Source organism: Heterodontus francisci, chromosome 2 (assembly GCF_036365525.1).
Source record: "Heterodontus francisci isolate sHetFra1 chromosome 2, sHetFra1.hap1, whole genome shotgun sequence".
Taxonomy (NCBI): domain Eukaryota; kingdom Metazoa; phylum Chordata; class Chondrichthyes; order Heterodontiformes; family Heterodontidae; genus Heterodontus; species Heterodontus francisci.
This window is the reverse complement of record NC_090372.1, coordinates 55,542,960-55,570,260: the sequence shown is the minus strand read 5'-3', so window position 1 is coordinate 55,570,260 and position 27,301 is coordinate 55,542,960. Positions and strand designations below refer to the sequence as shown.

General features: G+C 44.9%; 1 protein-coding gene across 1 annotated transcript in view; it reads right to left on the bottom strand.

Moving 5' to 3' along the window:
• The window catches only part of LOC137380597 (E3 ubiquitin-protein ligase MARCHF11-like), a 176,934-nt gene that overhangs the window by 49,037 nt on the left and 100,596 nt on the right, over positions 1 to 27,301 (bottom strand). The window contains exon 3 of the mRNA XM_068052664.1: positions 11,458 to 11,650. Within this exon, the coding sequence (XP_067908765.1) occupies positions 11,458 to 11,650 (193 nt within the window). The remainder of the gene's footprint in view (positions 1 to 11,457; positions 11,651 to 27,301) is intronic.

The window sequence follows — 27,301 nt, the reverse complement described above, 5'->3', positions numbered from 1 at the left end:
GGTGTTCCACAGGGATCCGTGCTGGGACCACTGTTGTTTGTGATATACATTAATGATTTGGAGGAAAGTATAGGTGGACTGATTAGCAAATTTGCAGACGACACTAAGATTGGTGGAGTAGCAGATAGTGAAGGGGACTGTCAGAGAATACAGCAGAATATAGATAGATTGGAGAGTTGGGCAGAGAAATGGCAGATGGAGTTCAATCAGGGCAAATGCGAGGTGATGCATTTTGGAAGATCCAATTCAAGAGTGAACTATACAGTAAATGGAAAAGTCCTGGGGAAAATTGATGTCCAGAGAGATTTGGGTGTTCAGGTCCACTGTTCCCTGAAGGTGGCAACGCAGGTAAATAGAGTGGTCAAGAAGGCATACGGCATGCTTTCCTTCATCGGACGGGGCATTGAGTACAAGAGTTGGCAGGTCATGTTACAGTTGTATAGGACTTTGGTTCGGCCACATTTGGAATACTGCGTACAGTTCTGGTCGCCACATTATCAAAAGGATGTGGATGCTTTGGAGAGGGTGCAGAGGAGGTTCACCAGGATGTTGCCTGGTATGGAGGGCGCTAGCTATGAAGAGAGGTTGAGCAGATTAGGATTATTTTCATTAGAAAGACGGAGGTTGAGGGGGGACCTGATTGAGGTGTACAAAATCATGAGAGGTATAGACAGGGTGGATAGCAAGAGGCTTTTTCCCAGAGTGGGGGTTTCAATTACTAGAGGACACGAGTTCAAAGTGAAAGGGGAAAAGTTTAGGGGGGATATGCGTGGAAAGTTCTTTACGCAGAGGGTGGTGGGCACCTGGAACGCATTGCCAGCGGAGGTGGTAGATGCGGGCACGATGGAGTCTTTTAAGATGTATCTAGACAGATACATGAATGGGCAGGAAGAAAAGAGATACAGAACCTTAGAAAATAGGCGACATGTTTAGAGAGAGGATCTGGATCGGCGCAGGCTTGGAGGGCCGAAGGGCCTGTTCCTGTGCTGTAATTATCTTTGTTCTTTGTTCTAAGAGTGTCCCTGCTGACTGCATCTGCGGGAAGTGCACCCAACTCCAGCTCCTCGAGAACCGCGTTAGAGAACTGGAGCTGGAGCTGGATGAACTTCGGATCATTCGGGAGGCGGAGGGGGTTATTGAGAGGAGTTATAGGGAGGTAGTCACACCTTAGGTAAAAGAAGTAGGTAGATGGGTTACCGTCAGGGGAAGGAGAGGGAACCAGTAGGCAGTGCAGGGATCCCCTGTGACCGTTTCCCTCAACAACAGGTATACCGTTTTGGATACTGTTGGGGGGGACGACTTACCAGGGATAAGCAATGGGGTACAGGTCTCTGGCGCAGAGTCCGTCCCTATTGCTCAGAAGGGAAGGAGGAAGAGCAGCAGAGCATTAGTCATTGGGGACTCCATAGTTAGGGGAACAGATAGGAGGTTCTGTGGGAACGAGAGAGACTCACGGTTGGTGTGCTGCCTCCCAGGTGCCAGGGTTCGTGATGTCTCGGATCGTGTTTTTGGGATCCTTAAAGGGGACGGGGAGCAGCCCCAAGTCGTGGTCCACATAGGCACCAACGACATAGGTAGGAATAGAGATGGGGATTTAAGGCAGAAATTCAGGGAGCTAGGGTGGAAGCTTCGAGCGAGAACAAACAGAGTTGTTATCTCTGGATTGTTGCCCGTGCCACGTGCTAGCGAAGCGAGGAATAGGGAGAGAGAGGAGTTGAACACGTGGCTGCAGGGATGGTGTAGGAGGGATGGTTTTGGTTTCCTGGATAATTGGGGCTCTTTCTGGGGTAGGTGGGACCTCTACAAACAGGATGGTCTTCACCTGGACCAGAGGGGTACCAATATCCTGGGGGGGGGGAGATTTGCGAGTGCTCTTCGGGGGGGTTCAAACTAATTCAGCAGGGGGATGGGAACCTAAATTGTAGTTCCAGTGTACAGGATGTTGAGAGTAGTGAGGTCAGGAATAAGGTTACAAGGACGCAAGAGGGCACTGGCAAGCAAGAACTTGGTTTAAAGTGTGTCTACTTCAACGCCAGGAGCATCCGGAATAAGGTGGGTGAGCTTGCAGCATGGGTTGGTACCTGGGATCTCGATGTAGTGGCCATTTCGGAGACATGGGTAGAGCAGGGGCAGGAATGGATGTTGCAGGTTCCGGGATTTAGATGTTTCAGTAAGAACAGAGAAGATAGTAAAAGAGGGGGGGGTGTGGCATTGTTAATCAAGGAGAGTATTACGGCGGCAGAAAGGACGTTTGAGGACTCGTCTACTGAGGTAGTATGGGCCGAGGTTAGAAACAGGAGAGGAGAGGTCACCCTGTTGGGAGTTTTCTATAGACCTCCGAATAGTTCCAGAGATGTAGAGGAAAGGATAGCAAAGATGATTCTTGACAGGAGCGAGAGTAACAGGGTAGTGGTTATGGGGGACTTTAACTTTCCAAATATTGACTGGAAATACTATAGTTCGAGTACTTCAGATGGGTCAGTTTTTGTCCAGTGTGTGCAGGAGGGTTTTCTGACACAGTATGTAGACAGGCCAACCAGGGGCGATGCCACATTGGATTTGGTACTGGGCAATGAACCCAGCCAGGTGTTAGATTTAGATGTAGGTGAGCACTTCGGTGATAGTGATCACAATTCGGTTAGGTTTACCTTAGCGATGGGCAGGGACAGGTATATACCGCAGGGCAAGAATTATAGCTGGGGGAAAGGAAATTATGATGCGATTCGGCAAGATTTAGGATGCGTAGGATGGGGAAGGAAACTGCAGGGGATGGGCACAATCGAAATGTGGAGCTTATTCAAGGAGCAGCTACTGCGTGTCCTTGATAAGTATATACCTGTGAGGCAGGGAGGAAGTTGTCGAGCGAGGGAGCCGTGGTTTACTAAAGAAGTTGAAGCGCTTGTCAAGAGGAAGAAGGCGGCTTATGTTAGGATGAGACGTGAAGGCTCAGTTAGGGCGCTTGAGAGTTACAAGCTAGCCAGGAAGGATCTAAAGGGAGAGCTAAGAAGAGCAAGGAGAGGACACGAGAAGTCATTGGCGGATAGGATCAAGGAAAACCCTAAGGCTTTCTATAGGTATATCAGGAATAAAAGAATGACTAGAGTTAGATTAGGGCCAATCAAGGATAGTAGTGGGAAGTTGTGTGTGGAATCGGAGGAGGTAGGGGAAGTGTTAAATGAATATTTTGCGTCAGTATTTACAGTAGAGAAAGAAAATGTTGTTGAGGAGAATACTGAGATTCAGGCTACGAGGCTAGATGGGATTGAGGTTCACAAGGAGGAGGTGTTATCAATTTTGGAAAGTGTGAAAATAGATAAGTCCCCTGGGCCAGATGGGATTTATCCTAGGATTCTCTGGGAAGTTAGGGAGGAGATTGCAGAGCCTTTGTCCTTGATCTTTATGTCGTCATTGTCGACAGGAATAGTGCCGGAAGACTGGAGGATAGCAAATGTTGTCCCCTTGTTCAAGAAGGGGAGTAGAGACAGCCCTGGTAATTATAGACCTGTGAGCCTTACTTGGATTTATAATCATCTTGAAAAGAATAAGTTCATTCGCGATAGTCAGCACGGTTTTGTGAAGGGTAGGTCGTGCCTCACAAACCTTATTGAGTTTTTCGAGAAGGTGACCAAACAGGTGGATGAGGGTAAAGCCGTGGATGTGGTCTATATGGATTTCAGTAAGGCGTTTGATAAGGTTCCCCACGGTAGGCTATTGCAGAAAATACAGAAGTATGGGATTGAAGGTGATTTAGTGCTTTGGATCAGAAATTGGCTAGCTGAAAGAAGACAGAGGGTGGTGATTGATGGCAAATGTCCATCCTGGAGTTTAGTTACTAGTGGTGTACCGCAGGGATCTGTTTTGGGGCCACTGCTGTTTGTCATTTTTATAAATGACCTGGATGAGGGTGTAGAAGGGTGGGTTAGTAAATTTGCGGATGACACGAAGGTCGGTGGAGTTGTGGATAGTGCCGAAGGATGTTGTAGGTTACAGAGGGACATAGATCGGCTGCAGAGCTGGGCTGAGAGATGGCAAATGGAGTTTAATGCGGAAAAGTGTGAGGTGATTCACTTTGGAAGGAGTAACAGGAATGCAGAGTACTGGGCTAATGGGAAGATTCTTGGTAGTGTAGATGAGCAGAGAGATCTTGGTGTCCAGGTACATAAATCCCTGAAAGTTGCCATCCAGGTCAATAGAGCTGTTAAGAAGGCATATGGTGTGTTAGCTTTTATTAGTAGGGGGATCGAGTTTCGGAGCCACGAGGTCATGCTGCAGCTGTACAAAACTCTGGCGCGGCCGCACCTGGAGTATTGCGTGCAGTTCTGGTCACCGCATTATAGGAAGGATGTGGAAGCTTTGGAAAGGGTGCAGAGGAGATTTACCAGGATGCTGCCTGGACTGGAGGACATGTCTTACGAAGAAAGGTTGAGGGAGCTAGGGCTTTTCTCATTGGAGCGAAGAAGGATGAGAGGTGACTTGATAGAGAGGTACAAGATGATGAGAGGCATAGATAGAGTGGATAGCCAGAGACTTTTTCCCAGGGTGGAAAGGGCTATCACCAGGGGGCATAATTTTAAGGTGATTGGAGGAAGGTTTTTGGGAGATGTCAGAGGTCGGTTCTTTACACAGAGAGTGGTGGGTGCGTGGAATGCACTGCCAGCGGTGGTAGTAGAAGCAGATACATTAGGGACATTTAAGCGACTCTTGGATAGGTACATGGATGATAGTAGCATGAAGTGTATGTAGGTAGTTTGATCCTAGAGTAGGTTAAAGGTTCGGCACAACATCGTGGGCCGAAGGGCCTGTACTGTGCTGTACTGTTCTATGTTCTATGTTTGATTCTCTGTTGTCCTGGCAACCAAGATTCCGGTCTTGTCTTTAAACTGAGTGAATGTGTGGTCAGCTGACATCTCTGACTCCATCACAGTTTTTATAAACATAATCGTGTTACAAAGTCTATTGTTCATAACACCTTACTGATGTTAAACTGATCAGCCTGCAGTTACTAGGAATATCCTTACACCCTTTCTCGAATAAGGGTGTCACTTTGCCACTCTCCAATCATCTGGCACCTCCTCTGTATCGAGGAAAGATTGAAAGAATTATGGCAAGCCCTTCTGCTATCTCCATCCCGAATTCCTTTAATAACCTGGGATGCAAGCCATTTGGATGAGGCGACTTGTCCACTCTTAAGCATAGCCAGCCTTTCTACTACATCCTGCGTATCAATTTTCACCCCACCCATTACCTCTACCATCTCTGCTTCTATTGATATTTTGTCGGCATTCTTTTCCTCAGTAAACACTGATACAAAGTACTCATTGAGTATTCTAGCCTTGCCCTATGTCTCAAAGCACATATCATTTGTCTCTAAAAGGACCCACCATGCCTCTTACTGCCCACTTGCTATTTACATGCCGGTAGAAGATTATTGGGTTACCTTTCGGTTCACTGCTCTTCTATTCTCAGTCTCTCTTTGCCAGTCTTATTTTCCTCTTCACCTCCCCTCTCAACTTATTGTACTTGGCCTGGTTCTCACTTGAAGAATTCACTTGACATGCATCATACATCCTCTTTTTTTGTTTCATCATATTCTATATCTCCATCATCATGCAAGGAGCCCTGGCTTTGGTTCCCCTGTCTTTCCCCCTTGTTGGAATGTACCTAGCCCCTGAAACATATCTTCCTTAAAGATCACCCATTGTTCTGTTACAGTTTTTTCTGCCAAACTTTGGTTCCATTTTACCCTGGCTAGATCCTCTCTCATTCCACTGAAGTTGGCCTTCTTCCAATTTAGGAATTCTACTTTAGATTGTTTCTTGCTTTCTACCATTACTAATCTAAACCTTAAGATACAATGATCACTCTTACCCAAATGTTCTACCACAGTTACTTTGTCCAGCTCATTCCCCAGCACCAGATCCAGCAATGCCTCCTTCCTAGTGGGACCAAGTACATACTGGTCAAGGAAGTTCTCCTGAACACATTTCAGATACTCCTACCCCTCCTTACCCTTTATTCCAACATTATCCCAATTGCTCTTTGGGTAATTGAAGTTCCCCAATATCACCACTCTACCTGCAGATTTGGTCCTCTCTCTCTCTCTGGTTTGCAGGTGATCTACCTGCTTTATGCCCTTTCAGGGCCCTAGAATTTCAGGACCCATGTTCCCATTCACATTGATACAAATAATACAAGATTGTCTCCAAACTGAGAAAGGAACAAAAACAAAGAATTCAAGCATAAACAATGCTGTTTGATTAGTTCAGTTATGTATATGGCTTATTCTCTCACAATGACATTGTTGGGGTGGAAAAGAAATCACTCCATTAGGAGCTCTAGCTACATTTGGATATGTAACAAATAAGTACCACTAATCCTACTGAACTGGACAATGGAAGAAAGACATTAGAGAAGGACCATGTGATTAACCATGTTGGAAGATGCAGAGAGGTCAAAGAAAATGAGGAAGGATAATACGCAACAGTCACAGTTGTGTGGAGGCGTAAACCTGTTTGAAGGGATTCAAACACAGAGATGCAGGCAAGGTGGGCATGAATCTGGGAGGAAACAACATGTTCCAGAACCTTCAAGAGGAAAATGAGATTGTGGACAGCACAGACCAGACATGGACTGATTTACCAAAAGCTTACTTGGTAAAGAAGTTCTCGACGTCATAGGGAATTGGAAGCATCATGAAAAATGTAAGGGACCTGACCTGACTCTGGATTTAATTTCACCAGTTTTGTGACTCCACCAAAAATAGGACCATATTGGCCCATGTCCACCACCAATGCAGTCCCAAGCTCCCTGTCTCACAAACTTGGGACTTGTGACTTTGCTCCAGAGTGAAACTGCTTTGCACTAAGACTCGTGTGTAAGCCAAAGATTTTAAAAGCCAATTACTCCCTGGTAGTAAATGAGGAAAAATGCAACTTTCAATTAGAATACTTATTTTCTCTGAAGGTTCCGCCTAAGCTTGGATAATAATTACTGTCAAATGCCTCACCTCAGTGACCGTTCTTCATTTCTGAACCAGATAGTGATCCTTTGATCATTGGGGGTGAAAAACAAGCCTGATGTCCTCACCCAATGTCCACACACATAAATACTGTGCAGTAGGAATCATTGGATAGCAATCCAGGCTGAGAATGCTTCGCTGTTTCCTTCCCTCACAAGTCCAGGGGCACTGAGACCAATTTATAATGTTCTTTCAGCAAACTCAGCACACTTCAATATACAAACCTGAGACCTTTCTGCTCTGGTTGGCTTACTAGCAGTTAGTGCAGTTAAGACTGAGCCATTCGAGGAATCTCAATTAATGCTGTTATTCATTTGCACTGATGAGGCTTGGGAGTTAGTGAGCATGGTACATGGTTTGGGGATATCATGAAGAGGCAATCCTTTAGGAAGTACCTTTTAGTTGCGCAAATTCACAGGGTTATGCAAGCTGTGTTAATGCAATCACATATTGATAAATGGACTCTTTTTCACCTTGGGCAAATGCGGATTAATTAAGGAAAGCCAACATGGATTTCTTAAGGGAAAAATCATGTTTCACTAACTTGCTGGCATTTTTTTGAGTAGGTAACAGAGACAGTTGATGAAGTGGTGTACATGGACTTTCAAAAGGCCTTGGATACAGTGCCACACAACAGACTTGTGAGAAAACTTATCGTTCGTGGAATAAAAAGGACTGATACATGGATAGAGAATTGTTGAGTGACAGGAAACAAAGTGTTGTGGTTAATAGATGTTTTCAGGCTGGAGGAAGGTTTGTAGTGGAGTTCCCCAGGGGTCAGTGTTGGGACCCTTGCTTTTCCTGATATTTGTCTTAATGACCTAGACCTTGATGTACAGGGCACAATTTCAAAATTTGCAGATGATACGAAACTTGAAAGCATTGTGAACTGTAAGGAGAATAATGTAGAACTCCAAAAGGACGTTTTATGATACTAAAGCAGTAAGGTACTTTGAGAAATACTCGGTGTATTGTGGTATAATACATTTGCACTGATACTGCATTATTTCAACATCTAAGCCACTTAGTTTGGAGTAATGTAGTCCTATGTAGGACTTGTACAAAGCTGTAAAGGGGGATAATGGGTGGAACTAAAGGGATGAAGGCTGGTGCAACTGCTAATTTAAAAAACAATAATGGTGGAAGTACCTCAGGTACAGCATTAATACTTTTTCATCACCTTCCATGTGTCTGTTTTTGTCAAGGGGAAGTTACATTTTTAATCAGTATACTAAACTTGTTTGAGCCCTTTAAATCCTGATACATAAATCAGCTAAATCCTTGAAGGTTAGATTTTTATATCTCTAAAACTCGCCTCAACTTCTAAGTTGTGGATAAACAATTACATTGGAACTTTTTCAGTTCAATGGCTATGATTATAAATCCATTTCCAGATGGCCAAATGGCAGGGGGCTGTCTGCAGTGGCTATTTTCATTAGGAGAATGATTTGCTTACACCACGGCTTTATAACTGCAGGCAGGTCACTGGTAACAGGAACATAGGAACAGGAGCAGGTCATTTAGCCCCTTGAGTTTGATACGCCGCCATTCAATAATATCCTGGCTGATCTGTGACCTAACTCCAGAGGTCTTTTGCTCCAAATCTTAGTTTTTTTTTAGTTTAGTTTTAGAGATACAGCACTGAAACAGGCCCTTCGACCCACCAAGTCTGTGCCGACCATCAACCACCCATTTATACTAATCCTACACTAATTCCATATTCCTACCACATCCCCACCTGTCCCTATATTTCCCTACCACCTACCTATACTAGGGGCAATTTATAATGGCCAATTAACCTATCAACCTGCAAGTCTTTGGCATGTGGGAGGAAACCGGAGCACCCGGAGGAAACCCACGCAGACACAGGGAGAACTTGCAAACTCCACACAGGCAGTACCCAGAATTGAACCCGGGTCGCTGGAGCTGTGAGGCTGCGGTGCTAACCACTGCGCCGCCTTAATAACTTTGAATCACAATCTATCAATCACAGATTTAAAATTTACAATTGATCTAGCATCTATTGCCATATGTGGAAGAGAATTCCAAACCTCTATCACCTAATTTCAGTCCTGAAAATTCTGGCTCTAATATTTAGCGTATGCCCCCAGACTTAGACTCCCCAACCAACGGAAATAGTTTCTCTCTATCTACACTATCTGTTTCCCTTAATATCTTGCAAACATTGATCAAATCACCTCTTAACCTTCCAAATTCAAGGGACTACAACCCTAGTTTGTGTTATCTCTCCTCGTAATTTCACCCTTAGAGTCCAGGTATCATACTGGTAAATCCATGTTGCACTTCCTCCAAGGCCAATATATCCTTCCTATGGTGTGGTGCCCAGAATTGCTCACAGTACTCCAGATGTGGTTTAACCAGGGCTTTGTATAGCTGAAGCCTGACTTCTACCCCCTTTTATTCTAGTTCCCTAGATATAAAGGCCAGCATTCCATTAGCCTTTTGATTATTTTCTATACCTCTTCATGACATTTTAATGATCTATGTACCTGGATCCCCAGGTCTCTTTGGACCACCACTGTTTCTAGCTTTTCACAATTTAGAAAGCACCCTGTTCTATCATTTTTAAGTTCAAATTGGATGACCTCACATTTGACTACTTTGAAATGTATTTGTCGCAGTTTTGCCTGTTCACTTAATCTATCAATATCTTTGGGAAATTCTATACTTCCATCTCTCTTTGTGGTAGACTCCTTGTTATTTGAGTATGTCGATCACACTGCTTACAATTGTGCCTACCTTTGTGTCATTGCAAAATTTGGATCTAAGTTGTTAATGCATACTATGAATAGTTCAGGCCCCCACCCAGATCCTTGCAGGACACCACTCATCACATTCTGCCAATCGAAAGTCTACCTGTTATCCCTACACTCTGGGCTGAATTTTATGAGTCCTCCGGTGTCGGCGGTCGTGGTGGTGGGGTCCTGGAAAATTCTTCTGGGACAGGCCCGACATGACCTCCAATGCCAAGAAGGCCCATCACATTTTACCAGCAGCGGCGAGGCCTTGGTGCGTATATTTAAATGTTAAAATTAAGTAAAATAAATGCAAATTAACTTAACTTGTTCTGACGGCTGTCCCATGCCAATATTCTGGCCGCTGGCCGGAACTCGTGCGCTTCGCATGACATTGGTGGGGAGGGGGGAGGAGAGAAATTATCAGGGCGGGAGCGGGGAAAAGCACTTTTTTTTGGCTGAGGGGATGTTAGAAAGGGGTTGAAGGACAAAGGTAGCAATGTTCGAGGGGGGCAAAGTTGATGATGGGAGAAAAGTTTATTATGTGTCCTAAATACATTTGATGGTCATTGGGGGGGTGGGGGGAGAGGGGCTTCTATCAGTTAATAAAGTTTAAAATTTTAAGTTGCCCTCCATGTCCTTTTAAAATTAAAACTGCCAGTAAGGACTTGCAGCCAGCCCTTTAAAAATGATGCCAGCACCTGCGTGGTGGTACCAGACGCCAATGCCTGGGATGAAGCGACCTCCCCCGGTACGTCATGGAGGGGTGGCCGCTCTGCCCCTTTCACTTAAATGAGCCCCTGCGCAAAATATCGTGGGGGTTCAGTGACGGTGCATCTGTGCAAGCGGACCACCAAGATGAGAGCTCGCCACCACAATTTGCAGCGCGCTCATATAATTCAGCCCTCTGTTTCCTGCCACTCAGCCAATTTCCTAACTAGGCCCATAATTTTCCTTCAATTCCATGAGCTTCGACTTTAACTGGTAGTCACATATGAGGGACTTTATCAAATATCTTCTGGAAGTCCCTATAAATAATATTCATAGATAATCCCCTGTCCACTACTTTAGTTGCCTCTTCAAAAAATAGTAAATATCTCTCAAATTTCTGATATTAAGAAACCTGCAATAAAGACAACCTGTGCTTAAAAAATCCTCCCTCTAATAAATTATAATTTAACAGACAGGACTCCTATTGTGCCATTTTTATGCCATACAATAAGAATTTTTAAAATATTTCCATCCAGGGCTACAGCTTAGCATCTTACCTGCTGCCTTCCCCTTTCTCACGCTGACATTCCACACTTCAGGGGCGAATGTCTCTGGTACAAAATATACTAATATACTACTTGTGCCTTTCTAATGGGACCAGAAAATAGCCAATGTAGGCCATACCTACCTTTGCCAACATGGAGCTGTATTGCTCAACAATCTGAAAATGTTCCCTTTCCCACACTCAGCAAAATCAGTATCTAATAATTTAAACCTGGAAATTGATGCTTATGCCATTAACGGATGAATGCTTAATGCCTTTGAATGACATTATACTGTCGGTTATTTTAAAGCAACATTAATCCATTTGCTTTGAATGGGTTAACAACAACCCCTCCTATCATCAATGATAACTTTGAAGCCTTAATGTGTAACAGAAATATTGATTTGGCTCTTACGCATTCAACGTACCTATGCAAACTAGATCCATAAAGCCATACATTCCATAGCAGATCTGAAATAAGATGTCTCTCCTCTGCCAAACTGCAGCAGGACTGAAGGCTGACCAAAGAAGCCAGGTCACACTTGCTATCAGAAAAAGGCAACCAAGGATCACTGCTATTATTTGAACCTTCTCAACCAAGGTCACTGTGATAGGTTCCCACTGCAGAAGAAAACAAACAACATATTCATTTGAAATGAACATCAATAAATAAAATTTAGGTTTTTTTTTAAGCCAACTGCTCCCACCATTCATATAGATTGCCTTTTGCAAACATTAGGATATAATTTTACATTTGCAACAAATAAATGTGTTGTATACAGTGCAGTGCTGTTCTATGGAGGTAATGTTGTGGATATGGCAATTATCCCTCACTAGGAAACACAAACTATTATCAACATACTTTCTTCCCCATATACAGGTCTCAGTTCGTTACTTGAATTGCTGTTTTCACTCAATAGTGATATATTACCAGTGAGTTCAATGATTCTCATTAGTAGAAGCAGGACCTCTCCCTACCAAAGTAAACCAGACTGGAATCCATTCTGTCGTCCAAAAATTTGGTAATGCCAGAGTTCTGCTTTTTATTTGTTTTATTTATTTTTCTACTGTTTTAGGGCTACTTTGTAAAACTTAGGAACTTTACAAAATAGAAATTAACCAATTTCTTGTAGTTGGAACAGATATATGTTTATTATGCATTAAATTAATTTCATTATACCTCCACATCTGCTGCACTTGTAGGCAGCACTAGGTACTGTCACACACACAAGAAGTGCGATTATAAACAAAATCTGAAAAGCTATAAAAACTGACTTTGTTTTCAAAAAATGAACCTTTCTTTTAAAAAGTAAACAATGCTCCAAAATGGCCACCGAAGAAGAAAAAGGGCTTGGCCTTTTGTATATTCAAACTGACAGGGACATAGGAAAATCTTCAAAGTTTTGAGGTGTCAATTGCACCCATCCTACACCCATCCTAAAACAGTCCAGAATTGATTGTCTTCTTCTGAAGCAAAGAAGGTGTGGAACAGCAACGTCCTGGGCCATTGTGTGATCACCATGGCGAAGAGACCAAAATGTGAAGTAACACAGCTTTACCTTAACAAAGCAACCTACAGAGAGATACCCCCAGAGAGAGAAAAAAAAGCAACATCCAGAAGCTTGTTTCCAGCAAATCAGAAGGCGCGTGCCCTGCTGTAGAATTCTGCATCTACACTATACAGCAGCGAACTAGAAGTGATCCTCTGACTTCAACTGAACTGTCAACCAAGAGAGATATGTACAATCATCTCAGGCCTGCAACCAACGAGAACTCAATTTCCAAGAGAATTCAACAGATTTACTGTGACCTCCCCTGAAACCTACCCCCTATTTATAATCGTTTTCACCTTTTTTCCCCCCTTCTATCTGTCTCTTCTTCTCTGTGTGTGCAAGCAAGTGCGTGAGTGGATGCAATTGCGATAATTTCGGGATAAGGCCTATTGATCAATAAACAATTGATTTTCTGTTTAGTAAACCTGCAAGAAAACCTGTTGCTGTCTGTTTATTTGACAAATAAAATACCAAGGGACGAAACCCTAATAACAAAAACACATTTGCTGCCATCAGGTGGGGAGTTGAACAGTGAGAACCTGAACAGTGGGAACCAACCACATCTCGCCATAACAGTAACAGTGGCCGTAACAGTATTTTCAATATTAAAGGTGTAATATTTTGTGCCGCTTGTGTGATACACAATAGCTTTTATGTAACTGTGAGATTGTATCCTCCTTTTAGTGAGCAATTTGGCCGCAGGGTGTTTTTTTACTCAAATAACTCAAAATGCTTCTGGAAAATGTTTTTAACCTGTCTTTTCTTCCTCAGGAACTGACATTTCTATTGTCCCAACAAATAAGAATTTATGCAAATTTTTTTAAAATCCAAAAAATATGTATTTACAATAATATGGTTACATTTATCAATTGAAATATGTTTTGTGTCTTTTAATGTCTTAATTAAAGCATTTAGAGCAACAGCCTAGGATTGGGCTTGATATTTTTGCCCAGAGCTGATTATTGTGAGCTGATTTTGGATTGTGCAGTTTCTTTTGGGCCTCCTTATCTCGAGAGACAATGGATACGCGCCTGGAGGTGGTCAGTGGTTTGTGAAGCAGCGCCTGGAGTGGCTATAAAGGCCAATTCTGGAGTGACAGGCTCTTCCACAGGTGCTGCAGAGAAATTTGTTTGTTGGGGCTGTTGCACAGTTGGCTCTCCCCTTGCGCCTCTGTCTTTTTTCCTGCCAACTACTAAGTCTCTTCGACTCGCCACAATTTAGCCCTGTCTTTATGGCTGCCCGCCAGCTCTGGCGAATGCTGGCAACTGACTCCCACGACTTGTGATCAATGTCACACGATTTCATGTCGCGTTTGCAGACGTCTTTATAACGGAGACATGGACGGCCGGTGGGTCTGATACCAGTGGCGAGCTCGCTGTACAATGTGTCTTTGGGGATCCTGCCATCTTCCATGCGGCTCACATGGCCAAGCCATCTCAAGCGCCGCTGACTCAGTAGTGTGTATAAGCTGGGGATGTTGGCCGCTTCAAGGACTTCTGTGTTGGAGATATAGTCCTGCCACCTGATGCCAAGTATTCTCCGAAGGCAGCGAAGATGGAATGAATTGAGACGTCGCTCTTGGCTGGCATACGTTGTCCAGGCCTCGCTGCCGTAGAGCAAGGTACTGAGGACACAGGCCTGATACACTCGGACTTTTGTGTTCCGTGTCAGTGCGCCATTTTCCCACACTCTCTTGGCCAGTCTGAACATAGCAGTGGAAGCCTTACCCATGCGCTTGTTGATTTCTGCATCTAGAGACAGGTTACTGGTGATAGTTGAGCCTAGGTAGGTGAACTCTTGAACCACTTCCAGAGCGTGGTCGCCAATATTGATGGATGGAGCATTTCTGACATCCTGCCCCATGATGTTCGTTTTCTTGAGGCTGATGGTTAGGCCAAATTCATTGCAGGCAGACGCAAACCTGTCGATGAGACTCTGCAGGCATTCTTCAGTGTGAGATGTTAAAGCAGCATCGTCAGCAAAGAGGAGTTCTCTGATGAGGACTTTCCGTACTTTGGACTTCGCTCTTAGACGGGCAAGGTTGAACAACCTGCCCCCTGATCTTGTGTGGAGGAAAATTCCTTCTTCAGAGGATTTGAACGCATGTGAAAGCAGCAGGGAGAAGAAAATCCCAAAAAGTGTGGGTGCGAGAACACAGCCCTGTTTCACACCACTCAGGATAGGAAAGGGCTCTGATGAGGAGCCACCATGTTGAATTGTGCCTTTCATATTGTCATGGAATGAGGTGATGATACTTAGTAGCTTTGGTGGACATCCGATCTTTTCTAGTAGTCTGAAGAGACCACGTCTGCTGACGAGGTCAAAGGCTTTGGTGAGATCAATGAAAGCAATGTAGAGGGGCATCTGTTGTTCACTGCATTTCTCCTGTATCTGACGAAGGGAGAACAGCATGTCAATAGTCGATCTCTCTGCACGAAAGCCACACTGTGCCTCAGGGTAGACGCGCTCGGCCAGCTTCTGGAGCCTGTTCAGAGCGACTCGAGCAAAGACTTTCCCCACTATGCTGAGCAGGGAGATTCCACGGTAGTTGTTGCAGTCACCGCGGTCACCTTTGTTTTTATAGAGGGTGATGATGTTGGCATCGCGCATGTCCTGGGGTACTGCTCCCTCGTCCCAGCACAGGCATAGCAGTTCATGTAGTGCTGAGAGTATAGCAGGCTTGGCACTCTTGATTATTTCAGGGGTAATGCTGTCCTTCCCAGGGGCTTTTCCGCTGGCTAGGGAATCAATGGCATCACTGAGTTCCGATTTGGTTGGCTGTATGTCCAGCTCATCCATGACTGGTAGAGGCTGGGCTGCATTGAGGGCAGTCTCAGTGACAGCATTCTCCCTGGAGTACAGTTCTAGGTAGTGCTCAACCCAGCGGTCCATCTGTTTGCGTTTGTCAGTGATTATGTCCCCCGATTTAGATTTGAGGGGGGTGATCTTCTTGATGGTTGGCCCAAGAGCTCTCTTCATGCCATCATACATTCCTCTGATGTTTCCGGTGTCTGAGGCCAGCTGAATATGACTGCATAGGTGTTGCCAGTAGTCGTTTGCGCAACGCCTAGCTGTTCTTTGTGCAGTACTTCTGGCTGCTTTAAGTGCTGCGGATGTTAAATCGCTGGGGGCTTTCTTGTAGTTCAAAAGTGCAATGCGCTTAGCGGCTATGACAGGTTCCAGCTCTTCATTATGAGATTGAAACCAGTCTGCATTTCTCTTTGCACTTTTGCCGTAGGTGGTCAAAGCTGACTCATAGATGGCGTCTCTGATGTGGGCCCACTTGGTCTCAGCATCCCCTGTGGGAGTGTTTTGAAGGGCTGTTACAAGTGAATTTAGAAATTTTTGTAACAGCTGTGGGTGAGAAATTCTGCTCGTGTTGATGCGCGGGTGGCCCTTCTGCTTGGAATGATGCAACTTCTTTGGTCTGAGTCTAACCTTGCTGCACACCAGGGAGTGGTCGGTGTCGCAGTCCGCACTGTGGAAGCTGCGTGTGATTTGAACACTGTTTAAGGCGGCTCGCCTTGTGACAATGAGGTCTAGCTGGTGCCAACGACGTGATCTTGGGTGCCTCCATGAAACCTGGTGACAGGGTTTAGTGTGAAAGAACGAGTTGGTGATGCAGAGGTTATGATAGGTACACAACTCAAGCAGTCTCTGCCCGTTCTCATTCATCCTTCCAACGCCATAGCGCCCAAGGCAGGAGGGCCATGAGTCATGGGCTTGATATTGGGCTTGATATTTTTGCCCAGAGCTGATTATTGTGAGCTGATTTTGGATTGTGCAGTTTGAGCATGTGTAATGTAGCTAATTTTCCAAGATGCACTAATGTCAGAGCTATGGCACAGAAAGAGGTAATTCGGCCAATCAAGTCCATGTCGGCTCTACATGGAGCTATGCAGTCAGTTCCACTTCCCTGCTTGATCCCTGTAGCCCTGCAAGTCTTATTTCAATAAGGTGGCCATCCAACTTTCTCTTGGAGTTCCGAAGAAGGGTCACTGACCCAAAACGTTAACTGTGCTTCTCTTTCCACAGATGCTGCCAGACCTGCTGAGTGGTTCCAGCATTTCTTGTTTTTATTTCAGATTTCCAGCATCCGCAGTATTTTGCTTATATTTCTCTTGAAGTCATTGATCGTCTCCACTTCCATTACCAACGTTGGCAGCGAGTTCCAGGTCATTACCCGCTGCGAAAAAAAGTGCTTCCTCATATTGCCCCTGCATCTTTTGCCTAAAACTTTCAATCTGTGTCTCCTAGTCATTGTAACATTTGTTAATGGGAACAGTTTTTCCTTATCTAACTTAGCTTGCCTAACTTGCTTTTCATAATCTTGTACACTTCAAGTAAATTTCGCTTCAATCTCCTTTGTTCTATGGAGAACAAACCCAGCTTTTCCAAACTAACCTTGTAACTAAAATCCTTCATCCTGGAACCATTCTTGTAAATCTCCTCTGCACCCTCACATCCTTCCTGAAGTGTGGTGACCAGAACTGGACGCAATACTCCAGTTGGGGCCTAACCAGAGCTTTATAAAGGTTCAGCATAACTTCCCTGCTTTTAACATAGAACATAGAACAGTACAGCACAGTACAGGCCCTTCGGCCCACGATGTTGTGCCGACCCTTTAACCTACTCTAAGATCAAACTACCAAAATACCCTTCATTCTACTATCATCCATGTACCTATCCAAGAGTCGCTTAAATGTCCCTAATGTATCTGCTTCTACTACCACCGCTGGCAGTGCATTCCACGCACCCACCATGCTCTGTGTAAAAAACTGACCTCTAACATCTCCCCGAAACCTTCCTCCAATCACCTTAAAATTATGCCCCCTGGTGATAGCCCTTTCCGCCCTGGGAAAAAGTCTCTGGCTATCAACTCTATCTATGCCTCTCATCATCTTGTACACCTCTATCAAGTCACCTCTCATCCTTCTTCGCTCCAATGAGAAAAGCCCTAGCTCCCTCAACGTTTCTTCATAAGACATGCCCTCCAGTCCAAGCAGCATCCTGGTAAAGCTTCCACATCCTTCCTATAATGAGGCGACCAGAACTGAACACAATATTCCAAGTGTGGTCTAACCAGGGCTTTATAGAGCTGCAGCATAACCTCGCAGCTCTTAAACTCAATCCCCCTGTTAATGAAAGCCAACACACCATACGCCTTAACAACCCTATCAACTTGGGTGGCAACTTTGAGGGATCTATGGACCTGGACCCCAAGATCCCTCTGTTCCTCCACATTACCAAGAATCCTGTCTTTAAGTCTGTATTCTGCATTCAAATTCGACCTTCCAAAATGAATCACTTCACACTTTTGCAGGTTGAACTCCATCTGCCACTTCTCAGCCCAGCTCTGCATCCTGTCAATGTCCCGTTGCAACCTACAACAGCCCTCCACACTATCCACAACTCCAGCAACCTTTGTCTCATCAGCAAACTTACTAACCCAGCCTTCCACTTCCTCATCCAAGTCATTTATAAAAATCACAAAGATCAGAGGTCCAAGAACAGATCCCTGCGGAACACCACCGGTCACTGAGCTCCAGGCTGAATACTTTCCATCTACTACCACCCTCTGACTTCTATGGGCTAGCCAATTCTGTATCCAGACAGCCAACTTTCCCTGTATCCCATGCCTCCTTACTTTCTGACTGAGCCTACCATGGGGAACCTTATCAAACACCTTGCTAAAATCCATATACACCACATCCACTGCTCTTCCTTCATCAACATGTTTTGTCACATCTTCAAAGAATTCAATAAGGCTTGTGAGGCATGACCGGCCCCTCACAAAGCTATGCTGACTATCTCTAATCAAACTATGCTTTTCCAAATAACCATAAATCCTGTCTCAGAATCCTCTCCAATAATTTGCCCACCACCGACGTAAGACTGACTGGTCTGTAATTCCCAGGGTTATCCCTATTCCCTTTCTTGAACAAGGGAATAACATTTGCCACCCTCCAATCATCTGGTACTACTCCAGAGGACAGTGAGGACGCAAAAATCATCGCCAAAGGCGCGGCAATCTCTTCCCTCGCTTCCCACAATAACCGTGGGGATACCCCGTCTGGCCCTGGGGACTTATCTATCCTCATGTCTTTCAAAATTTCCAGCACATCCTCCTTCTTAACATCAACCTGTTCGAGCATATCAGCCTGTTTTTATACTCAATGCCTCTATTTATGAATACAAGGATTCCATCTGCTTTACTAACCTTCTTCTTCTTTGACCTCCTTGTCTCGCGAGACAATGGGTAAGCGCCTGGAGGTGGTCATTGGTTTGTGGAGCAGCGCTTGAAGTGGCTATAAAGGCCAATTCTAGAGTGACAGACTCTGTCTTTTTTCCTGCCAACTGCTAAGTCTCTTCGACTCGCCACACTTAAGCCCCACCTTTATGGCTGCCTGCCATCTCTGGCTATCGCTGGCAACTGACTCCCGTGACTTGTGCTCAATGTTACAGGACTTCATGTCGCATTTGCAGACGTCTTTAAAGCGGAGACACGGACGGCCGATGGGTCTGATACCAGTGGCGAGCTCGCTGTACAATGTGTCCTTGGGGATCCTGCCATCTTCCATGCGGCTCACATGGCCAAGCCATCTCAAAAGCCACTGACCCAATAGTGTGTATAAGCTGGGGATGTCGGCCGCCTCGAGGACTACTGTGTTGGAGATGCAGTCCTGCCACCTGATGCCAAGGATTCTCCGGAGGCAGCGAAGATGGAATGAATTGAGACGTCGCTCTTGGCTGACATACGTTGTCCAGGCCTCGCTGCCGTAGAGCAAGGTACGGTGGACACAGGCTTGATACACTCGGACTTTTGTGTCCGTGTCAGTGTGCCATTTTCCCACACTCTCTTGGCCAGTCTGGACATAGCAGTGGAAGCCTTTCCCATGCGCTTGTTGATTTCTGCATCGAGAGACAGGTTACTGGTGATAGTTGAGCCTAGGTAGGTGAACTGTTGAACCACTTTCAGAGCATGGTCGCCGATATTGATGGATGGAGCATGTATGACGTCCTGTCCCATGATGTTCGGTTTCTTGAGGCTGATGGTTAGGCCAAATTCGTTGCAGGCAGCTGCATAAGGTTCAGCATAACTTCCCTGCTTTTGTACTCAATGCCTCTATTTATGAATACAAGGATTCCATCTGCTTTACTAACCACTCTCTTAATATGTCTATCACCTTCAAAGATCTATGTACATGCACCCCCAGGTCCCCCTGTCCCTCACACTCTTTAGAAAGTGCAATTTAACTGTCATGTGGAATAATTTTCCTTTGTTGCAGCAATATATGCGCAATGGTTTTTCATAATTATTCAAACAAGAGTTGGAGGACAAAAGCTTTATTCAGGTCTAATTATATTAAGTAATAACAAGAAATAATGCTGGAACCACTCAGCAGGTCTGGCAGCATCTGTGGAAAGAGAAGCAGAGTTAATGTTTAATTCACTAATTATATTAAGGTTTATTAAAAAGAGAGGGTCTATTTTTAAACAATGACAATTTTTGTGGGCCCTTTGGGATGGGCTGGGAGACAGAAGAGGGTGGAATATTGGGATGGAAGATATTGGGATGAAAGTCTGACGTCTTCACTTTGCTGCCGGACCTTCCCGCCGCCAACCAATATGGCGGGAGGATACCATAACTGAATGCAGCGGGAAGATAATTAAGTCAATTAATTATCTAATTGGGAGCAATTTTACAGGGGTGGGGGGGGGGGGGGGGTTCCATTTTATGAACGCCGCATGGGAACCACGGGTTTTCAGAGACTCGCCTGGTAAAAGGAGGCCACAAACAAGCTGGAGGATGTGCTGGCTATGATTTTCCAAAATTCCCTCGATTCTGGAACAGACCCAGCAGACTGGAAGTTAGCAAATGTAGCACCGCTATTCACGAAAGAAGGGAGAGAGAAAACAGTGAACTACAGGCCTAGCCTAACTGGTCATCAGGGAAGTGCTGGAATCTATTATTAAAGAAGTCTTATTAATGCTGTCAGAAAAGCATTTTGATTAGAACAATTCAACATTTTACAAAAGGGAAATCCTGTTTGACAAATTTGTTAGAGTTTTTTGAGGATGTAATTAGTCCCGTAGATAAAGCGGAACCAGTAGTTGCGGTACACTTGGATTTCCAAAAGGCATTCGATAATAGAAACATAGAAAATAGGAGCAGGAGTAGGCCATTCAGCTCTTTGAGCCTGCTTCGCCATTCATTATGATCATGGCTGATCATCCAACTCAGTAACCTGTTCCTGTTTTCTCCCCATACCCTTTGATCCCTTTCGACCCAAGAGCTATATCTAACTCCTTCTTGAAAACATACAATGTTTTGGCCTCAACTGATTTCTGTGGTAACGAATTCCACAGGCTCACCACTCTCTGGGTGCAGAAATTTCTCCTCATCTCAGTCCTGAAAGGTTTACCCCATATCCTTAGACTATGACCCCTGGTTCTGGACTCACCCACCATCGGGAACAACCTTCCTGAATCCACCCTGTCAATTCCTGTTAGAATTTTATAGGTTTCTAGGAGATCCCCCCTCACTCTTCTGAACTCTAGCGAATATAAGCCCAACCGACTCAATCTCTCCTCATACATCAGACCCGCCATCCCAGGAATCAGCCATACAAAAGTTTAATACACAGGATAAGGGCTCAAGGAGTTGGGGATAATATATTAGCATGGATAGAGGATTGGTTAATGGACAGAAAGCAGAAAGTAGGGATAAATGGGGCATTGTCAAGTTGGCAGGCTGTGACTAGTGGAGTGCCGCAAGGATCAGTGGAGGGGCCTCAGCTATTTACAATTGATATGAATGACTGAGATGAAGAGACAGAGAGTGATGTATCTAAATTTGCTGACGATACAAAGCTAGGTGGGAATGCAAGTTGTCAAGAGGACACAAAGAGGCTGCAAAGAGATGAGATAACTTAAGTGAGTGTTTTAAGTAAGTAAGTAAGTGATGGAGTATAATGTGGGGAAGTGTGAGCTTATTCACTTTGGTCATACGAATAGAAAAGCAGAATATTTTCTCAAAGGCATGAAATTTGTAAATGTTGATGTTCAGAGAAACTTGGGCGTACTCATACAAGCACATCGAGAGAGAAAGAGAGGAGAGAGTGTTTAAAAACAGCGCAGGAACTCTGGGAGCAGCAAAGTACATTGGAAGTGAAAAAGAGGAAAGAGAGCATTTAAAGACAGCACATGAACTCCAGGAGTAGCAGACCACATCGCCAGGGTTTGAAGTGCATTTGTTTCAATGCGAGAAGTATAACAGGTAAGGCAGATGAACTTGGAGCTTGGATTAGTACTTGGAAATATGATGTTGTTGCTATTAGAGACTTGGTTGAGGGAAGGGCAGGATTGGCAGCTAAATGTTCCAGGCTTTAGAAGCTTCAGGCGGGATAGGGGGGGATTTAAAAGGGGTGGGGGAGTTGCATTACTGGTTAAGGAGAATATCGCAGCTGTACTGCGGGAGGACACCTCAGAGGGGTCATGCAGCGAGGCAATATGGGTGGAGCTCAGGAATAGGAAAGGTGCAGTCACGATGTTGGGGGTTTACTACAGGCCTCCAAACAGCCAGCGGGAGGTAGAGGAGCAGATACGTAGACAGATTTTGAAAAGATGTAAAGGTAACAGGGTTGTGGTGGTGGGTGATCTTAACTTCCCGAATATTGACTGGGACTCACTTAGTGCTCGGGGCTTGGATGGGGCAGAATTTGTGAGGAGCATCCAGGAGGGCTTCTTGAAACAGTATGTAGATAGTCCAACTAGGGATGGGGCCACTCTGGACCTGGTATTGGGGAATGAGCCCGGCCAGGTGGTCGAAGTTTCAGTGGGGGAGCATTTCGGGAACAGTGACCATAATTCCATAAGTTTTAAGATACTTGTGGATAAGGATAAGAGTAGTCCTCGGGTGAAGGTGCTAAATTGGGGGAAGGCTAATTATAACAATATTAGGCAGGAACTGAAGAATTTAGATTGGGAGCAGCTGTTTGAGGGTAAATCAACATCTGACATGTGGGAGTCTTTCAAACGTTAGCTGATTAGAATCCAGGACTAGCATGTTCCTGTGAGGAAGAAAGACAAGTTTGGCAAGTTTTGGGAAGCTTGGCTAATACGGGATATTGTGAGCCTAGTCAAAAAGAAAAAGGAATCATTCGTAAGGGCAGAAAGGCTAGGAACAGATGAAGCATTTGAGGAATATAAAGACAGTAGGAAGGAACTTCAGCAAGGAGTTAGGAGGGCTAAAAGGGGTCATGAAAAGTCATTGGCAAACAGGATTAAGGAAAATCCCAAGGCTTTTTATACGTATATAAAGAGCAAGAGGGTAACCAGGGATAGGGTTCTGAAGAAGGGTCACTGGCCCGAAACGTTAACTCTGCTTCTCTTTCCACAGATGCTGCCAGACCTGCTGAGTTCCAGCATTTCTTGTTTTTGTTTCAATTTCCAGCATCCGCAGTATTTTGCTTTTATTATAGGGTTGGCCCACTCAAGGACAGAGATGGGAATCTATGTGTGGAGCCAGAGGAAATGGGCGAGGTGCTAAATGAGTACTTTGCATCAGTATTCACCAAAGAAAAGGACTTGGTGGATGATGAGCCCAGGGAAGGGAGTGCAGATAGGCCTTGACAGAAATCTTTGCATCCTCATTGGCTACAGGTGAGGTCCCAGAGGACTGGAGAATGGCCAATGTTGTGCCTTTGTTTAAGAAGGGTGGTAAGGATAATCCAGGAAATTATAGGCCGGTGAGCCTTACGTCAGTGGTAGGGAAACTATTAGAGAGGATTATTCGGGACAGGATTTACTCCCATTTGGAAACAAACTAACTTATTAGTGAGAGACAGCATGGTTTGTGTAGGGAACGTCGTGTCTTACTAATTTGATTGAGTTTTTTGAGGAAGTGATGAAGATGATTGATGAAGTAAGGGCAGTGGATGTTATCTATATGGACTTTAGTAAAGCCTTTGACAAGGTCCCGCATGGCAGACTGGTACAAAAGGTGAAGTCACACGGGATCAGAGGTGAGCTGGCAAGATGGATACAGAACTGGCTCGGTCATAGAAGACGGAGATTATCAGTGGATGGGTGTTTTTCTGAATGGAGGGATGTGACTAGTGATGTTCCGCAGGGATCAGTGCTGGGACCTTTGCTGTTTGTAGTATATATAAATGATTTGGAGGAAAATGTAGCTGGGCTGATTAGTAACTTTGCGGATGACACAAAGGTTGGTGGAGTTGCGGATAATGATGAGGATTGTCAGAGGATACAGCAGGATATAGATCGGTTGGAGACTTGGGCGGAGAAATGGCAGATGGAGTTTAATCCAGACAAATGTGAGGTAATGCATTTTGGAATGTCTAATGCAGGTGGGAGGTATACAGTAAATGGCAGAACCCTGAGGAGTATTGACAGGCAGAGAGATCTGGGCGTACATGTCCACAGGTCACTGAAAGTGGCAACGCAGGTGGATAAGGTGGTCAAGAAGGCATACGGCATGCTTGCCTTCATCGGTCGGGGCATAGAGTATAAAAATTGGCAAGTCATGTTGCAGCTGTACAGAACCTTAGTTAGGCCACACTTAGAATATTGCGTGCAATTCTGGTCGCCACACTACCAGAAGGACATGGAGGCTTTGGAGAGGGTACAGAGGAGGTTTACCAGGATGTTGCCTGGTCTGGAGGGCATTAGATATGAGGAGAGGTTGGAAAAACTTGGATTGTTTTCACTGGAACGACGGAGGTGGAGGGGCGACATGATAGAGGTTTAACAAAGTTATGAGCGGCATGGACAAAGTGGATAGTCAGAAGCTTTTTCCCAGGGTGGAAGAGTCAGTTACTAGGGGACATAGGTTTAAGGTGCAAGGGGCAAAGTTTAGAGGGGATGTGCGAGGCAATTTTTTCACACAGAGGGTGGTGAGTGCCTGGAACATGCTGCCAGGGGAGGTGGTGGAAGCAGATACGATAGCGACGTTTAAGAGACATCTTGACAAATATATAAATAGGAAGGGAATAGAGGGATATGGGCCCCGGAAGTGCAGAAGGTGTTAGTTTAGGCAGGCATCAAGATCGGCGCAGGCTTGGAGGGTCGAATGGCCTGTTCCTGTGCTGTACTGTTCTTTGTTGATGTCACTAAACAGCTGCAGAGCACCCTGAGGGAGGGTGAACAGCCAGCAGTCATGGTCCATAGGAAAGGGGTCTGATGAGGCGGTGCTATGCTGGATTGTGCCTTTCATATTGTCATGGAATGAGGTGACGATACTTAGCAGCTTTGGTGGACATCCGATCTTTTCTAGTAGTCTGAAGAGACTGCGTCTGCTGACGAGGTCAAAGGCTTTGGTGAGATCAATGAAAGCAACGTAGAGAGGCATCTGTTGTTTGTGGCATTTCTCCTGTATCTGACGAAGGGAGAACAGCATGTCAATGGTCAATCTCTCTGCTCGAAAGCCACACTGTGCCTCAGGGTAGACACGCTCAGCCAGCTTCTGGAGCTTGTTTAAAGCGACTCGAGCGAAGACTTTCCCCACTATGCTGAGCTGGGAGATTCCACGGTAGTTGTTGCAGTCACCATGGTCACCCTTGTTCTTATAGAGGGTGAGGGTATTGGCATCGCGCATGACCTGTGGTACTGCTCCCTCGTCCCAGCACAGGCAAAGCAGTTCGTAGAGTGCTGAAAGTATAGCAGGCTTGGCGCTCTTGATGATTTCAGGGGTAATGCCGTCCTTCCCAGGAGCTTTTCCGCTGACTAGAGAATCAATGGCATCACTGAGTTCCGATTTTGTTGGCTGTACGTCCAGCTCCTCCATGACTGGCAGAGACTGGGTTGCATTGTAAGGAATAGTAATTTAATAGGTGGGGTCAGAGTAAAGGAGAAAGAAATAAAGTCTCAATCAGGTTTACTCTGCATGTATGTGAATGCACGGAATGTGGTTAATAAGATTGGGGAGTTCGAGGCGCAGATTGCCATGTGGAAATACCATGTTTTGGCTATAACCTGGCTCAGTGAAGGACTGGGTGTTAAATATTCCAAGTGGATCAAGTATCAGTTGGAGAACATTTAGGGAACAGTGATTATTGTATCATAAGGTTCAGGCTGACTATGGAAAAGGACAAAGAATAATCCAGAGTACGAATAATTAACTGGGGGAAAGCCAACTTCAATTGTGTAAGAACGGATCTGGGATGAATAAATTGGAGCCAAAGGTTGACAGGAAAAAGAGTAGCTGAACAATGGGCTACCTTCAAAGAAGAGGTATTTTGGGCATAGTCAAGGTATATTCCCTCAAAAGGGAAAGGTAGGGTAAACAAAGCCAAAGCTCCCTTCATGACAAAAGAGGAAGAGAAAGTGTGCTTATGACAGATGTCAGGTAGAAATTACTATTGACAACCAGGCTGAATATAGAAAGTTCAGAGGGGAAGCAAAAAAGCAAATAAGAGAAGCAAAGACAGAGTATGAAAAGAGACTGGCAGCTAACATAAAATGGAATCCCAAAGTCTTCCATAGACATATAAATAGTAAAAGGGTGGTAAAAGGAAGAGTTGGGCCGATGAGGGACCAAAAAGGGGATTTACGCATGGAGGCAGAGGACATAGCTGAGGTATTAAATGAATACTTTGCATCTGTCTTTACCAAGGAAGATGTAACTTAGGCAATGGTGAAAGAGGAGGTAATTCCGACACTTAGAAGGGTTTAAAATTGATAAGGAGGTGGTAGTGGAAAGGCTGTCTGTATTTAAAGCGCATAAGATACCAGGACTGGATAAGATGCATCCAAGGCGCCTGAGGGAAGTCAGAGTGGAAAATTGCAAAGGCACAGGCCATAGTTTTTCAGTCTTCCTTAGACTCGTGGGTGGTGCCAGAGGACTAGAGAATTGCAAAGGTTACACCCTTGTTCAAAAAAGGGTGTAAAGATAAACCCAGCAACCACAGACCAGTCAGTTTAACTTCGTGGTGGAGAAACTTCTAGAAAGAATAATTTGAGACAAAATTAATAGTCACATGGACAAATGCAGGTTACTTAAAGCAAGTCAGCATGTATTTATTAAGGGAAAATCATGTTTGACTAACTTGCAGGAGTTTTTTGAAGAGGTAACAGAGAGGGTTGATGAGGGCAATGCAGTTGATGTGGTGTACATGGACTTCCAAATGATGTTTGATACAGACTAGTGAGCAAAGTTATAGCTCATCAAATAAACAGGACAGTAGCAACATGGATACGGAATTGGCTGAGTGACAGGAAACAAAGAGTAGTGGTTAATGGATGTTTTTTGGGCAGGAGGAAGGTTTGTAGTGGAGTTTATTTATTTATTTAGAGATACAGCACTGAAACTGGCCCTTCGGCCCACCGAGTCTGTGCCGACCATCAGCCACCCATTTACATTAATCCTACATTAATCCCATATTCCTACCACATCCCCACCTTCCCTCAATTCCCCTATCACCTACCTATACTAGGGGCAATTTACAATGGCCAATTTACCGATCAACCTGCAAGTCTTTGGCTGTGGGAGGAAACCGGAGCACCCGGCGGAAACCCACGCGATCACAGGGAGAACTTGCACACTCCGCACAGGCAGTACCCAGAATCAAACCTGGGTCGCTGGAGCTGTGAAGCTGCGGTGCTAACCACTGCGCCATTGTGCCACCCTTAGTTCCCCAGGGGTCAGTGTTTGGACCCTTGTCTTTCCTGATGCATATTAATGACCTAGACCTTGATG